Consider the following 16,914-nt stretch of genomic DNA (forward strand, 5'->3'; position numbering starts at 1 on the left):
TACGTCCTTGCATCGACTACCGGGGACTCAATGCCATAACCGTCCGTAACCGTTACCCGCTACCCCTTATGGCCACAGCCTTCGAGCTGCTCCAGGAAGCAGTTGTTTTCACTAAGCTTGACCTGCGGAACGCATACCATCTTGTGCGGATCAGACCTGGTGACGAGTGGAAGACCGCTTTCAACACGCCTACTGGTCACTATGAATACTTGGTGATGCCCTTCGGCCTGACCAACACCCCAGCGGTGTTCCAAGCGCTCATAAACGATGTGCTTAGGGATATGCTTAACATTTTTGTGTTCGTTTACTTGGATGACATCCTCATCTTTTCGAGCTCCCTTCAAGAACACACTAAGCATGTCAGACAAGTACTCAAACGCCTCCTGGACAGCCATCTGTACGTTAAGCCGGAAAAATGTGAATTCCATTCATCCCGAGTACAATTCCTGGGATTTGTAGTGGAACCCGGTCAAGTCCAAATGGAAGGTAGGGGCGGTAGCGGATTGGCCCACCCCCAAATCCGTTAAGGAAGTTCAGCGTTTCCTGGGCTTCACAAACTTTTACCGCAAGTTCATCAAGAACTTCAGCTTGGTGGCAGCCCCTCTCTCAGCTTTAACCAAAGGTGGCAATGCAAGGTTTTTGTGGGGAAGAGAAGCTGAGACGGCCTTCCAAGGACTCAAGCAGCGCGTTCTCTCTGCTCCCATCCTGATACTACCGACTACGGATGAACCATTTGTGGTGGAGGTAGACGCATCAGAGGTTGGTGTTGGAGCTGTCCTGTCTCAGAGGGGTGAAGACAAGAAGCTTCATCCGTGCGCTTTCTTCTCTCTCCGGCTTACCCCGACTGAGAGGAACTACAATGTGGGGGATCGTGAACTCCTAGCGGTTAAGATGGCATTGAAGGAATGGAGACACTGGCTCGAGGGGGCTTCTCACCCGTTTCAAGTGCTTACGGACCACAAAAATCTGGAGTATATCCAGCAGGCGAAGCGGTTGAACTCTAGACAAGCTAGATGGTCTCTTTTCTTCAATCGATTCCAGTTTATCCTCACCTATCGGCCCGGGTCGAAGAATCTCAAACCGGATGCCCTGTCCCGAGTCTACGCTCCTGCCATTCGAGATGACATGGACATGCCTGTCCTTCCTGCTGCTAAGATTGTGGCTCCGATCTCGTGGCAAGTTGAGGATACCGTGAGACGTGCTCAAGCTAGCGAACCGGACCCGAAAGGAGGTCCTGCCAATCGGTTGTTTGTCCCCAAGGCAGTGAGGACTCAGGTCCTTCTGTGGGGGCACTCCTCTCGCCTCACCTGTCATCCGGGCGTAGGTCGCACCTTGGAGTTCATCCAGCGTAAGTTCTGGTGGCCTACCATAAGAGAAGACGTTGCCACTTTCGTCAATGCCTGTCCCGTGTGCTGCCAGGGCAAATCTTCTCACCTCCGCCCTCAAGGACTCCTTCACCCTTTACCTGTTCCCCACAGACCCTGGTCCCATATCTCATTGGACTTTATTACTGGACTTCCTCCATCCCATGGCAATACTACTATCCTAGTCATAATCGACAGGTTTTCAAAGGCGGCCAGGTTCGTCCCTCTGACTAAGTTACCTTCTGCCAAGGAAACGGCTGAGTTGGTAATTAATCATGTGTTCCGAGTCTTCGGCATTCCTCAAGATATGGTTTCTGACAGAGGTCCCCAGTTCGCCTCAAGGTTTTGGAAGGCCTTCTGCCAACTCATGGGGGCTTCTGCCAGTCTATCTTCAGGGTACCATCCGGAGTCCAACGGCCAAACAGAGAGGATGAATCAAGAGCTGGAAACCACCCTCCGATGTATGACTCGTGACAACCCGTCCACATGGTCATCCTTTATTGTTTGGGCCGAATACGCGCACAACACCTTGCGCTCCTCCTCCACTGGTATGTCCCCGCACGAGTGTCAGTTTGGCTATGCTCCTCCATTGTTCCCGGACCAGGAGGCAGAAGTCAGAGTGCCTTCAGCCTTGAAGTTCGTCAGACGCTGTCGGCTTATGTGGAGGAAGACCCGTCTTAATCTTATGCGTTCCTCACAGAGGTACCAACAACAAGCCAACAGACGTCGCCGTCCCGGGCCTATCCTGCGCCCCGGCCAGAGAGTCTGGCTCTCCACAAGAGACTTACCTCTACGGGTGGAGTCTCGCAAGCTGTCCCAAAAATACATCGGTCCCTTCAAGGTTGCCAGGAGAGTTAACCCAGTTTCTTATCGCCTAGACTTACCCAGATCCCTTAAGATTAATCCCACATTTCACATTTCATTGTTAAAACCTGTTGTTTTTTCTCCCCTTGTCCCGGCAGACAGACCTCCCCCTCCGCCTCGTGTCATTGGAGGCCAGCCGGCTTATACCGTCCATCGGATACTGGATTCCCGCCGGGTGCAGCGGTCCTGGCAGTATCTGGTGGACTGGGAAGGCTACGGTCCCGAGGAGCGCTCCTGGGTTCCTGCCAAAGACATCCTGGACCCTGACCTCATTCGTCAGTTCAGGGCCCTCCACCCTGAGAGAGCTGGTAGGAACGTCAGGAGCCGTTCCTAGGGGGGATTCTGTCAGGATTTGGCCAGGGTTGTTCCGGGTTTTGGTCACTAGATGCCCCCATTGTGCTTTTTGACCTTATGTTTTTTCCCTTGTTCCCCATTATTATTTGCACCTGTGCCTCGTTTTCCCTGATTGTATTTAAACCCTTAGTTTCCCTCAGTTCTGTGCTCTGTGTTTGTATGTTAGCACCCAGCCCTAGTGTTCTGTGTATTCTTGTCGATTCCGGTGGATGCTCTTGTGGAATTCTGTTTTTGTTTTTGAGTATCTCTTGAGGCTTTTTTGTGCTATTCCTACCACCTTTTGGATTTGCCTTTTTTGTATTGAAGGACTTCTCCTTTTACTTTATTAAATACACAGTCTTAAGTACTGCTGTGTCTGCCTCATCTTCTGGGATCTGCTGACTATTCGTGGCTCAGTTGGTTAAGTGACTGTTTCTCACTCCGGAGACCCAGGTTCGTAATCGGGTCCTGACAGATGGCTGGTTGGGATTTCTCCCGATGGGTTATAGGTCCAACTTCCTTATCCTGTGGCTCTGCGGTGAAGTTGACAGTGTGATGGGGAGTATAGCCAATTTGAAAAAATTGTTTCAGTAGAATGTGTTATTCTCTTTGACATATGTTTAGATATTGGTATTAAGAATAGTTGGTAAAAGTAATCATTTATCATATAGTCAATATAGTATAATATTGATATAATATAGTATAATATAATATAGTATAATAATTTAGTATTATATAGTCTGGATTTCCGGAATCAAAAATTAACTGAACTAAACTGTTCTGATCTGTCCTCTCTTGAGGTTATCATGAAAGGTGTTAGTTGGTGTCTTAATGCATGGAAGAGATAATTGGACCAAACAGTGTGTGTACTTCCAATCCCCCTCTAACTGACTGAAGAAGAGCGACAAATGCGTTCAAAACAGCCCCGTCCGCACCACATCTATTGTCTACTGAGAGACCTGAGACAACCAGCAACCGGTGTACAGCACCCAATCTAAGCTGTTTTTTCTCTCAGGAGTGTGACAGGAGTCCATGTGGTGGGGATAAATCTGTTCCAAACTTCTCTTATGTCGCTGGTATACTGGTTGACAAATGGACAAGACCTAATGGGTGATAAAGGTAGTGGTGGCTCAGGTGAGACATTGAAATTGGAACATTATCATGGGCCATCCACTCTACACACTGCTAAAATTATAGTCATTTAGATTAAGAATATATTAGGACACTGATCTGTAATTATAATCATGATACGAATGTTAATACTAGAATTATAGGATAATTATACTGTATGTTAATATACATGTACATTCTGCCAATGTCGATGTGTGTTAAATTGAGGATTTTAAGTGATTGGTCCTATCACTGAGCAATGTCATTCTTTGGTTGGATAATGAATTGGGTAATGAATTGGGTTCTAATTATGATTTGATTTGGTAACTGAATGATTTTTAAAACTGAAGGATTGATTTGAGTGTAATATGTTAATAACTATATGAGTGAAGCAATTAATGTATTATGGATTGATTGTTTTGATTGCTGTTGTGAGCTAAAGATGTTGACACTATTCTCAGCATGCCCTGGTGAATGGAAAGGGTGAACTCTGATCCGGAGAGTGAAACTGATCCTAATATGTTTTATCTATAGGTATTGCCTTATAAATAGTGGAATCATGATGCTTGTCTTGGGTCATGTTCATTAGGCACAAACGTAATACATTTGACTTAAATCAGGAGCCACTACCTGGATTTGTCCAATAAGATTTTAGTTTCTGGGATGGAAATAGTTATTTCCACCTTGCTGATCCATTAGAGTGTGATAGAAAACGAAAGCTTATTTTATTAAACTCCATTGTTGCATGCACTGCATTATGCATTAAATATTAGATTTTCACTGTCTATGAAGATATAGCCTTGAATCATATAAACTGCAAGCAGGTGTCTGTGTATCAGGACTTCCCCAGACACATTATGTTGGAGGTTGAAATGGGAGACAGTGCTTTGAAGTTTCTTTGGAAAAGGCTGAGCCAGTGCTATACAAGCCTGTCACATGCAGGAATACATGCAATGAATTATTGCTTTTATGCTTCTTGTTTTATGAAGAATGTATGCATGTTCTACAAGTGAATTAATGTTCTTAAATATTGTAATTTTCTTTTAAATTGAGAGGACTCTCAACATTGGGGAATGTGAGATAAATTACAAGATTATAATCTTAATTATAATAAAGATATAATACTTATATAATACTGTTATTGCATCAAATGGTTGTTTTATGCAACAGAATAAGGGGTTGTTAAAACACTCATCTGTGTGTGTTCTACTGAGGATGGGCCTCTGGAAGATTTAACAATGACAGAAGATTTACGATGGATTAGTGATAAACCTAACAAGCCGACATTCCATAGCATGATTAGTGTCTGTGCGCCTGACTGGAAGGTACCAGGGAGAGATGGCTCGGGGCCAGACTCTGGTCTCTACACAATGATAACAGTTTTTACAGCAGATACAGTCTTTGTATCTTTTATACAAATCTTAACCTTGTGACCCATTCCATACATCTGTTGTTTGTCATGCAGACTGAAGGAGGTGTATTTTGGCTATAAAAGACCTTTGTACCTTTGTCTCTGGGCTCTCAATGAATCATCTGAGGGTGATTCGTCGACCAGCTATCATTATCATAGCTCACTCAATCGATTCACTTTATATGTGTGTGTTGTATTGACCCTTATTAATAAGAGAATAAAGATTTTGTTCAAGTATAACTCCGATATACTCCGTGATAAGTTTGTCTCTCCTCATATGATAGTAAACAAACTACCACAAAAGTCACACATGAGCCCACAGGCCATCACTCAAATGAGCAACATTGCTTCTGAACTTACAATTTTCTTGTGGGATCCATTTACCAAAGTAAAACTGTATATATTCAACACTGACCTTTGACATACTGTTAAGCAGAGTTGGGGTCATTTCAATTTCCTCATTTAAAAGCAATACTTCCTGACTTGACTTGAAATGGATTTGACCCCACCCTGTCAAAATGTGTGCATTTTAGTGACCTCTGAGATACAGTTTAGTGAGACATCTGTTCTGTTCTGATCTGTAAGATTCTGTATTATAGCCTACCTGCACAGGTCAGGACTGAAGATGTACAGTCTCTCCTTCTTGGACAGCAGGGGGTGGAAGGCACTGCCATCTGTACCGTTGATCATGTTACTCTGCTCAGATGTCCACAGACTCAGTTTGCTGAAACACAAAATGTATTTCTAAATGTAACTTGATTAAAGAAAAAATATACATGTACATCTTTATGATACCTATTAAATACAAATCGCCATCTAGCCCAATGCTTGATTGTTTAGGCTTGTGTGATTTATCAGTCAACATATTAAAGAAAGCTAATCAACATTTGTGCTTTATCTAATCAAAGGGGGAATGAAAGGGTGCTGCATGATACATACTGGTAGGTTTGTTATTACATTAGAAGAAAGCTAACAGGAAGTCTTCATTGAGATCTTTCCAACTGGGCTAAGTACTAGGATGTGTCAAGCACACAGCTCTGTGCTCTGGGTTCTGGCTAGGCCAGGGGCCACTGGGGAGTCTCTATTTCTGGGGCTGCAGTCTGCATTCCAAATGGCCATAGGGGCTCTGGTCAAAAGTAGTGCACTACATAGGGAACATTGTGCCATTTGGGTCATAACCCTGTCCTCTGTTTCTATCTGGCAGTATGAAGAAGTTCTTAGGAAACAGATGGACTGTTCTGTTCCAGTCCTTTACACTTACTCAATGATGGGTTTCATATCATTAGAATAAAGTATATAAATCTTGAACAGAATGTCCAGTGTGTGTTCAGGGAAGATGATGTGCAGTATGTATTGTAGGAGGCAGTTACAACACAGCATCTTTTGGAGTGCTGTACATTTATTTCTCTAAAGAATTGACTAAGAGGATCCAGCAGTCAACTTTTGAGAATGATTTTTGAACGATGGTCTGTTGATTTACAAATTGCTTTATGGATTTTTAATGCACTGTTCGGCATGGCACCCAAAAACATGTCATGATCTTCTGTCACTGGTCGTTAAGTCATTCCAAAGATCAGAACCAAAACATTTGGTGAGGCTGCCTTAATTTTAAGTCACTATGGTCCTGGCCTTTGGAACAGTCTTGCAGAGGATCTGAGAGCTTCAGAAACTGTTGACACTTTTAAGAAATATCTTAAGACAGTGCATTCAGAAAGTATTCAAATTGTTTGACTTTTCCCACATTTTGTTACGTTACAGCCTTATTCTAAAATGTATTAAATTTAAAAAAAATCCTCATTAATCTACACAAAATACACCATAATGTATTAAAATAGAAATACCTTATTTACATAACTATTCAGACCCTTTGCTATGAGATTCGAAATTGAGTTCAGGTGCATCCTGTTTCTGTTGATCATCCTTGAGATGATTCTACAACTTGATTGGAGTTCACCTGAGGTAAATTGAATTGATTGAACATGATTTGGAACAGCACACACCTGTCTATATAGGTTCCCACAGTTGACAGTGCATGTCAGAGCAAAAACCAAGCCCTGAGGTTGAAGCAACTGTTGGGTAGAGCTCAGAGACAGGATTGTGTCGAGGCACAGATCTGGGGAAGTGTACCACAAAATGTTTGCATCAATGAAGGTCCACAAGAACACAGTGGCCTCCATCATTCTTAAAGGGAAGAAGTTTGGAACCAGCAAGACTCTTCCTAGAGCTGGCTAAACAGCCAAACTGAGCCATCGGGGGAGAACAGCCTTGGTCAGGGAGGTGACCAAGAACCCAATGGTCACTCTGACAGAGCTCCAAAGTTTCTCTGTGGAGATGGGAGAACCTTCCAGAAGGACAACCATCTATGCAGCACTCCACCAATCAGGCCTTTATAGTAGAGTGGCCAGACAGAGCCTGGACTTGAACCCGATCTAACAACTTTGGAAAGACCTGAAAATAGCTGTGCAGCGATGCTCTCCATCCAACCTGACAGAGCTTGAGAGGATCTGCAGAAAAGAATGGGATAAACTCCCCAAATATGGCCACTATGTTTCAGTACCTTTCTCCTTTAAATCTGGCTATCCTGCCATAGTCCATGAAGTCTGCCTCCCCGGTATGGTAAACAACTTCACCATCATTGCTTCCATTTTTCTACAGTGGAAAAGAGAAGGAAAATCATTCTAAAAGGCCATTAATATTATTTTATTATATTAATATTTTATATTCAGGTGAAAGTGGTAACCACCAGCAGACACAACAGGTATCAAGGACCGTAGACAGTTTAAATTGTTCTTTACAGAACTTAAAAGGGGTTGAGTGTGTCAAATGCTGTATTTTGTATTCACTCCCTGACCTACCTTATACATGAGGCCAAAGTACTCGTCGATCTCAGGGTTCATGGGGTGTATGCGGGACAGTAGAGGGTCCTTGAAGCCCCACAAAAGCTCATTGACGGAGTGCGTCATGAACATGCCCACATGCAGGGAGTTCATCCAGATAGACACCAAAGAACTCTTCCAGAAGCTATCCTTTACCTTGTTCATCACAGCCTGAGCAAGAGGAGGGAGGGGGAGGGAGTGTAGGATAGATAGAGGGAGAGAGATAGAGAGGGAGATAAATAGAGATAAGAGGGGGGAGACAGAGAGAGAGCGAGAGAGAGAGGGGGGGGGGGGGTTTAATGGAAAGGGTGGGAGAGATTACTTATTGTCATACACAATGACCAAAAAACAACAACTTAAAATAACAACAAGAAAAAAGAGAAAACAGCAAAAAATTAAGAAATTAATGGTATGCTTCAACTTAGGAGCTGTTAAACCATTACATAAACATGATAGTTGGCCTTCGAAGAGAAAAATAAGAGCTCATAACAGTGTAAACACACACACGCACTTTTACTCACCACAGCTGGGATGTTAATGGTTGTGATCATGTCTACGTCAGGATCACCCACTGACCTCTCTGGCAGAAACACAAAGGTCTTGCATTGGTAGGCAGCGACCCTTGTCCCATTCTCTAAAAAGGTCACGTTCTCCTTGGGCCTGTACTCCCTGGGACAGAGGAGACATGGGGAAAGTCAATATCCCCCTCCCCTCCTGGAGGATCTGAGCCCTAGGACCATGCCTCAGGACTACCTGGCCTGATGACTCCTGGCTGTCCCCCGTCCACCTGGTCGTGCTTCTACTCCAGTTTCAACTGTTCTGCCTGCCGCTATGGAACACTCGACCTCTAAATGACCCTGCTGTTCGTTTGAACGTCTTGAAGAAAAATCTGGCCTTTATGACCATGTACTATCTCCACAGCCAGAAGAGGACTGGCCACCCCTCAAAGCCTAGTACCTCTCTAGGTTTCTTCCTAGGTTCCTGCCTTTCTAGGGAGTTTTTCCTAGCCACTGTGCTTCTACATCTACATTACTTGCTGATTGGGTTTTTAGTCTGTGTTTCTGTATAGCACTTTGTGACGTCTGCTGATGTAAACAGGGCTTAATAAAGACATTTGATTGATTTAAATCTCATTGAATATCAGAGATTCAGATAAAGAAACTGTAGGCTTATATAAAACCATTTCTGTATGGACCTTGCTTAGTGCACAGGGGCATTGTTACTGCTGAAACATGAAAGGGTCTTCCCCAAACTGTTGCCACAAAGTTAGATGCACAGAATCATCTACAATGTTATTATACGCTGCATCGTTAAGATTTCCCTTCACTGGAACTAATGGGCCTGAATCGTAAAAAACAGCCCAGACCATTATTCCTCCTCCACCAAACTTTACAGTTGGCACTATGCATTTGAGCAGGTAGTGTTCTCCTGGCATCCACCAAACCCAGATTTGTCTGTCAAACTGCCAAACATCGGCTGGAGTGGTGTAAAGCTCGCCGCCATTTGACTCTGGAGCAGTGGAAACGCATTCACTGGAGTGAGGAATCATGCTTCACCATCTGGCAGTTTGCAAAATCCTGATTGCGATCAAATGTCAAAGCAACTTGACAAAGCAACCTCAAAACTAATACCAGTAACAATAAAAACATCAAACAAGGTAGGGTATGGTGTGTCAATGACAAACACTGTTGATCACTAGTTTATATAGTGTCAAAGGACACACACATAGGTCTCCCTAGGAGAGGGGGGGACATCATATATTTATTGTTAAAACAAGAGGCTGCCTGGATCGTTAATTTAAAGACCCTTGCTCCCTTTGGTCTCTGCCATGATGAGACACTTTTGATACTATATAAACTGGTCACCCGCAGTGTTTGCCATTATACCCTGATGAAGACAGCTTGTCTGTCGAAACGTTGGATATTATGTTTTTCAATTATTGCATCTGAGTGTGGGTCTCTCCTTGTGTGGGTCTCTTTTTCTTTTACAAAAACTGACGGACCTTACTTTTTTCAATCTTTACTAACGACATGCCACTGGCATGTAAAGCTGGCATGTCTATGTATGCTGTAACGGCGTTCTTCTTTTGTTGAAAGAAAGTCAGACCGAAATGCAGCGTGTAAGTTACTCATGTTTATTAGGAAGACAAACGAACGAACTATACACGAATAACTAATAAATACAAAAACAACAAACAGAAACGTGAAACCTAATACAGCCTGACTGGTGCACACTACACAGAGACAGGAACAATCACCCACGAAATACAAATCGAAAACCAGGCTACCTAAATACGGTTCCCAATCAGAGACAACGAGAATCACCTGACTCTGATTGAGAACCGCCTCAGGCAGCCAAACCTATTAAACACACACACCCCTAATCAGCTACAATCCCATATACTACAAACCCCAATACGAAACTACAATACATAATAAACCCATGTCACACCCTGGTCTGACTAACTAATAAACTAAAACACAAAATACTAAGACCAAGGCGTGACATATGCGGATGACTCAACACTTTGCACGTCAGCTATTACAGAAACTGAATTGGAACAAATCATTAACAGTAGCTAAGATGGGGAGAAATCTGTCCATAATAAACCTTTTGCCACATTTCAGGCTTCAAACATAAAGATATAAAACTGTATTTTTTTGTGAAGAATCAACAACAAGTGGGACACAATCATGAAGTGGAACAACATTTATTGGATATTTCAAACTTTTTTAACAAGTCAAAAACTAAAAAATTGGGCGTGCAAAATTATTCAGACCCCTTAAGTTCATACTTTGTAGCGCCACCTTTTGCTGCAATTACAGCTGTAAGTCGCTTGGGGTATGTCTCTATCAGTTTTGCACATCGAGAGACTGAAATATTTTCCCATTCCTCCTTGCAAAACAGCTCAAGCTCAGTGAGGTTGGATGGAGAGCATTTGTGAACAGCAGTTTTCAGTTCTTTCCACGCCTTTTCTAGGCCTTTTCATTTTGATTTCCATTTTGTTTGCATTTTTCATTTCCACTTTTACAGCTGCTTATTTTTTAGTTGGTGAGTATACTTACAGTGTGGCAAAAAAGTATTTCGTCAGCCACCAATTGTGCAAGTTCTCCCACTTAAAAAGATGAGAGAGGACTGTAATTTTCATCATAGATACACTTCAACTATGACAGACGAAATGAGAAAAAAATTCCAGAAAATCACATTATAGGATTTTTAATGAATTTATTTGCAAATTATGGTGGAAAATAAGTATTTGGTCAATAACAAAAGTTTATCTCAATAATTTGTTATATACCCTTTGTTGGCAATGACAGAGGTCAAACGTTTTCTGTAAGTCTTCACAAGGTTTTCACACACTGTTACTGGTATTTTGGCCCATTCCTCCATGCAGATCTCCTCTAGAGCAGTGATGTTTTGGGGCTGTTGCTGGGCAACTTGGACTTTCAACTCCCTCCAAAGATTTTCTATGGGGTTGAGATCTGGAGACTGGCTAGGCCACTCCAGGACCTTGAAATGCTTCTTACGAAGCCACTCCTTCGTAGAGCCGCTACCTGAACGAAACCCCAGATAAACCTCCGGTAGTAACTGGCAAAACCTAAGAATCGCTGCAACTCCTTTACCGTGGTGGGAGTCGGCCAGTTACGCATGACTGCAATGCAACTTTGACGTCATCTCCCCCACCCTTCCCAACCAGCTATGGATCTGAGAACAGTTTCTATTTCTTCAGCGCGCTCTCGTCTTTCAATGAGACGTGGAACGGAGAAAATAGCACGAGCTTTGACTGCTTGGCGGGCAAAATACTGAGGTGTCACGAGTTTTCAGGTGCGCGCTCTGTGAAAAGGGTATTTTTTTTCCGGCTTGCCTGAAGAGAGTTCGTTATGTTTGATTTAATCGCCAATTGTTTTGTACGTTAAAAACATCCTAAAGCTTGATTCTGCACTTAGTTTGACCAGTTTAGTCGACATATAATATGTAAATTTGAATTTTTGATGCGCAATTTTCGTGATCAGAAGTCCTTTTTGGGGTAATTCACCTGAAGATGTTAGCGTTTGCTAATACAAAGACATACCAACAGCAACCAAACGTTATATTAGGTAAGTATCACTCCTTCCACGACATTCTTGTCGAAGACCATCAAAGGTAAGGGAATATTTATGTTATAAAATTGTATTTTTGTCGAATCCAACATAGTAGAGAAATAATGCTAATGGCTGAGCGCCGTCTCAGATTATTGAATAGTGAACGAATTCTGTAACGTTAAAAATAAATGTAACACAGCGTTTGCATTAAGAAGAAGTGTATCTTTCTAAATATATGTAGAACATGTATATTTAGTCAAAGTTTATGATGTTTATTGCTGTTATCTGGCGTTAGCTGCCGGAGATATTTATAATTCCTCCGGTCATTTCTGCTGCATTTTTTGAACATGGCTCAATGTAAATGGAGATTTATGGATATAAATTGCATATTATTGAAAAAAACATAAATGTACTGTGTAACATGTGCTATTACTGTCATCTGATGAAGATTTTCAAAAGGTTAGTGAATTATTTTTCTTTTAATCCTGAGTTTGTGATTGTGCTATTTTGCATAGCCATGTGGCTACATATTGTATGTTTTCCTAGTGGTGGTTTAACATAAATATGTGCTATGTTTTCGCTGTAAAACATTTTAAAATTCTGACATGCTGGGTAGATGAACAAGGTGTTTATCTTTCATGTAAGCTATTGGACTTGTTAATGTGTGGAGGTTAAATATTTTTAAGAATATTTTTGCTTTCCCTGCGCCACCGTTTGGGCTGAAGGGGGGGGGGTGTTCCTAGTTGGGAACCCGTAGCCCCATATGTTAACAATATAGTTTTGGCAAGTTGGTTAAGGACATCTACTTTGAAGCGACATCTATATTGAAGCAACATCTCAAGACATCAGTCAGGGAGTTAAAGCTTGGTCACACACCTTTTGTAAGGTGAACTAGATTTGATACCGTCAGTAAGCTAGATACTGTAGTTTTTGAACCAATATTGTAACGGCGTTCTTCGTTTGTCGCAAGAAAGTCGGACCGAAATGCAGCGTGGTGGTTACTCATGTCTTTTAATGAAATTAATCGCGGTACATGAAATAACTGAGACAAATACAAAACAACAAAACGGAACGTGAAACCTAATTACAGCCTATCTGGTGAAACTACACAGAGACAGGAACAATCACCCTCGAAATACAAAGTGAAACCCAGGCTACCTAAATATGGTTCCCAATCAGAGACAACGAGAATCACCTGACTCTGATTGAGAACCGCCTCAGGGCAGCGAAACCTATGCAACACCCCTACTCAGCCGCAATCCCAATAACTAAAAAACCCACTACGAAATACAACAACATAAACCCATGTCACACCCTGACCAACTAATTAACGAAAACACAAAATACTAAGACCAAGGCGTGACAAATAAGTATGTGACATTTCACATACTTAAAATATAGTGATTAAAATATAATATAACCACTTTATTTTAAGAATGTGAAATGTCAGAATAATAGTAGAGTGAATGATTTATTTCAGCTTTTATTTCTTTAATCACATTCCCTGTTCAAAGATTGTCTGAAATAGGCCTATATTGGTTCAAAAACTACAATATCTAGCTTACTGACGGTATCAAATCTAGTTCCTCAATATTCCGAAAGGTGTGCTGAAAGGGTCGATTTTGGGCCCTGTTCTCTTCAGTATTTACATAAATAATATTGGTCTATCTGTTAAAACCTCTAACATTCATCTCCACACTGATGATTCAGTAATTTACTCCTGTGCCCCCTCAGTACAACAGGCCATTTATGACCTTCAGCATGGTTTTGACTCAATTCAAAAATTGCTTACTGATCTTAAACTAGTGCTAAATGCTTATAAAAGCATGTTTATGTTGTTCTCTAGATCTTGTAATATTGACCCTGAGAAACTGAACATTTTTGCACACACATCTCTTTTAAAACACACATTGAAAAATAAAAAAAGCTGAGAATTAAGATTGCTTAGTGTCACGACTTCTGCCGAAGTCGTTGCCTCTCCTTGTTCGGGCGGTGCTCGGCGTTCGACGTCACCGGTCTTCTAGCCATCATTGATCCTTTTTCATTTTCCATTGGTTTTGTTTTGTCTTCCCACACACCTGTTTTCAATCCCATTAATTACCTGTTGTGTATATAACCCTCTGTTTCCCCTCATGTCTTTGTCAGAGATTGTTTTATTGTCAGTGTAGTGTGTTTGTTGTATAGGTGCGCGTTGGGTCCTTGTACCCATGTTTGTTTGTTATGTACATTTAGTGTTATGGAGCATACTCCGTGGACTTTATTAAAAGACTCCATTTTACACTCCATTTGACTCTCCTGCGCCTGACTACCCTGCCACCTATTACACCTATGCATGACAGAATCTCTGACCATATATGAAGTCAGCAGGAGAGGACACTATGCCCATGGACCTGGAGGAACGCGTTCAAGAACAAGCGAGGGAGCTTGACGTTATCAGCTCTGTCATGGATCACATTGTCATGAAAATGGATCGCTGGGAGAGACAGGGAGTTTCTCCAGCGCCACCACCACAACCGGAATCTCCCGTCAACGTTTTTTCCTCTCCGGAATCAAAGATCCATTTATCTCTACCTACGGGATACAACGGAGATGCTGCTGGCTGCCAGGGTTTCCTCCTTAAACTGAACTTGTATCTAACCACGGCCTCCCCAGTACCATCTGATCATGAGAAGAGTTACACCCTCGTCTCATGCCTCACTGGGAAAGCCCTGGAATGGGCCAGCGCTGTGTGTAGTAGGGAGGATGCGGCGCTGGACCATTTTGAGGAGTTCACCCGCCAATTCCGGATAGTATTCGATCACCCACCTGAAGGCAAAGCAGCGGGTGAGCTTCTCTATCATCTGAGGCAGGAGACGAGGAGTGCACAGGATTTTGCTTTGGAGTTTAGGACCTTGGCTGCCGGCGCTGGATGGAGCGACAGGGCCCTGATCGACCATTACCGGTGTAGTCTACGCGAGAACGTCCGTCGGGAGCTGGCCTGTAGAGATACCACCCTCACCTTCGACCAGCTGGTGGACATGTCCATCAAGCTGGACAACATGCTGGCTCCTCGTGGACGTCTAGATCGGGGTCTGGTTGTTCCATCCTCCCGCACCCTCTCTCCCGAACCTATGGAATTGGGAGGGATGGTGCGCAGGGAGACCGGAGGGGGTTCCCGCTCGAGCACCATTCAAGGTCGCAGAGAGCACACTGCTGGTCGGTGCCGGGTTGGTTCCTCTGGGAATAGAGAGGGCAGGCAGGGTATTCTGGCGTCACCCCAGGTGAGTAGGCACCATTCTCATCCAGAGCCCTCTGCTGCACTAATGTTTGTCTCTGTCTCTTTTCCTGAATTTTCACTGCATTCCCAGTATAAGGCGCTAGTAGATTCAGGTGCGGCTGGGAATTTCATTAATAAAAGTCTAGCTCATAGTTTAGGGATCCCTATTGTTCCTGTGGATATGCCTTTCCCTATTCATGCCTTAGATAGTCGACCATTAGGGTCAGGGTTTATCAGGGAGGTAACCGCACCTTTGTGTATGATAACGCAGGAGGGTCACAAGGAGAAGATTAGTTTTTTCCTTATTGATTCTCCTGCGTATTCTGTGGTGCTAGGCCTACCCTGGTTAGTTTGTCATAACCCCACTGTTTCTTGGCCACAGAGGGCTCTCACGGGGTGGTCGCGAGAATGCTCAGGTAGGTGTTTAGGGGTTTCCGTTGGTGCTACTACGGTGGAAAGTCCAGACCAGGTCTCCACCGTGCACATTCCCCCCGAATATGCCGATCTGTAAAAAGAAGGCGACTCAATTACCACCCCATCGACGGGGGGATTGTGCGATAGATCTCCTGGTAGACGCTGCATATCCCAAGAGTCACGTGTATCCCCTGTCGCAAGCGGAGACGCAGGCTATAGAGACATATGTCTCAATCCCTGCATCAGGGGTTCATTCAGCCCTCCATTTCACCCATCTCTTCAAGTTTCTTTTTTGTAAAAAAAAAAGGATGGCGGTTTACGCCCGTGCGTTGATTATCGAGGTCTTAATAAAATCACAGTGAAATATAGTTACCCGCTACCTCTGATCAATACGATTATTGAGTTAATGCACGGGGCACGTTTTATCACAAAATTGGATCTCAGGAGTGCGTACAATCTGGTGCGTATTAAGAAGGGTGATGAGTGGAAGACGGCATTTAGCACCACCTCAGGTCATTATGAGTACCTGGTCATGCCATATGGGTTGATGAATGCTCCATCAGTTTTCCAATCATTTGTAGATGAGATCTTCAGGGACCTGCACGGGCAAGGTGTAGTGGTGTATGTCGATGATATTCTGATATACTCTGCTACACGCGCCGAGCATGTGTCCCTGGTGCGCAGGGTGCTTGGTCGCCTGTTGGAGCATGATCTATATGTCAAGGCTGAGAAATGCTTGTTTTTCCAACAATCCATCTCCTTCCTAGGTCATCGGATTTCCACTTCAGGAGTGGAGATGGAGAGCCACCGCATTACAGCCGTTCGTAATTGGCCGACTCCAACCACGGTAAAGGAGTTGCAGCGTTTCTTGGGGTTTTCCATTTACTACCGGAGGTTCATCCGGGGTTTTGGTCAGGTGGCAGCTCCCATTACCTCACTGCTAAAGGGGGGCCCGGTGCGCTTGCAGTGGTCGGCTGAGGCGAACAGGGCTTTTGAGCACCTGAAGACTCTGTTTACCTCGGTGCCTGTGCTGGCTCATCCGGATCCCTCTTTGCCATTCATAGTGGAGGTGGACGCATCCGAAGCTGGGATAGGAGCAGTGCTCTCTCAGCGTTCGGGTACGCCACAGAAGCTTCGCCCCTGTGCTTTCTTTTCGAAGAAGCTCAGCCCGGCGGAGCGAAACTATGATGTGGGGAACCGAGAG

The 16,914-nt window shown here is 43.5% G+C and overlaps 1 protein-coding gene across 1 annotated transcript in view; it reads right to left on the reverse strand.

The window, feature by feature from the left end:
* Positions 1-16,914, reverse strand: part of LOC135517579 (lysosome membrane protein 2-like) — a 69,447-nt gene that overhangs the window by 36,745 nt on the left and 15,788 nt on the right. The window contains exons 3-6 of the mRNA XM_064942008.1: positions 8,480-8,627; positions 7,938-8,129; positions 7,640-7,731; positions 5,687-5,806 (exon numbers count right to left, since the gene is read on the reverse strand). Of these exons, the coding sequence (XP_064798080.1) occupies positions 5,687-5,806; positions 7,640-7,731; positions 7,938-8,129; positions 8,480-8,627 (552 nt within the window). The remainder of the gene's footprint in view (positions 1-5,686; positions 5,807-7,639; positions 7,732-7,937; positions 8,130-8,479; positions 8,628-16,914) is intronic.

The sequence above is a fragment of the Oncorhynchus masou genome, chromosome 28 (assembly GCF_036934945.1).
Source record: "Oncorhynchus masou masou isolate Uvic2021 chromosome 28, UVic_Omas_1.1, whole genome shotgun sequence".
NCBI lineage: Eukaryota > Metazoa > Chordata > Actinopteri > Salmoniformes > Salmonidae > Oncorhynchus > Oncorhynchus masou.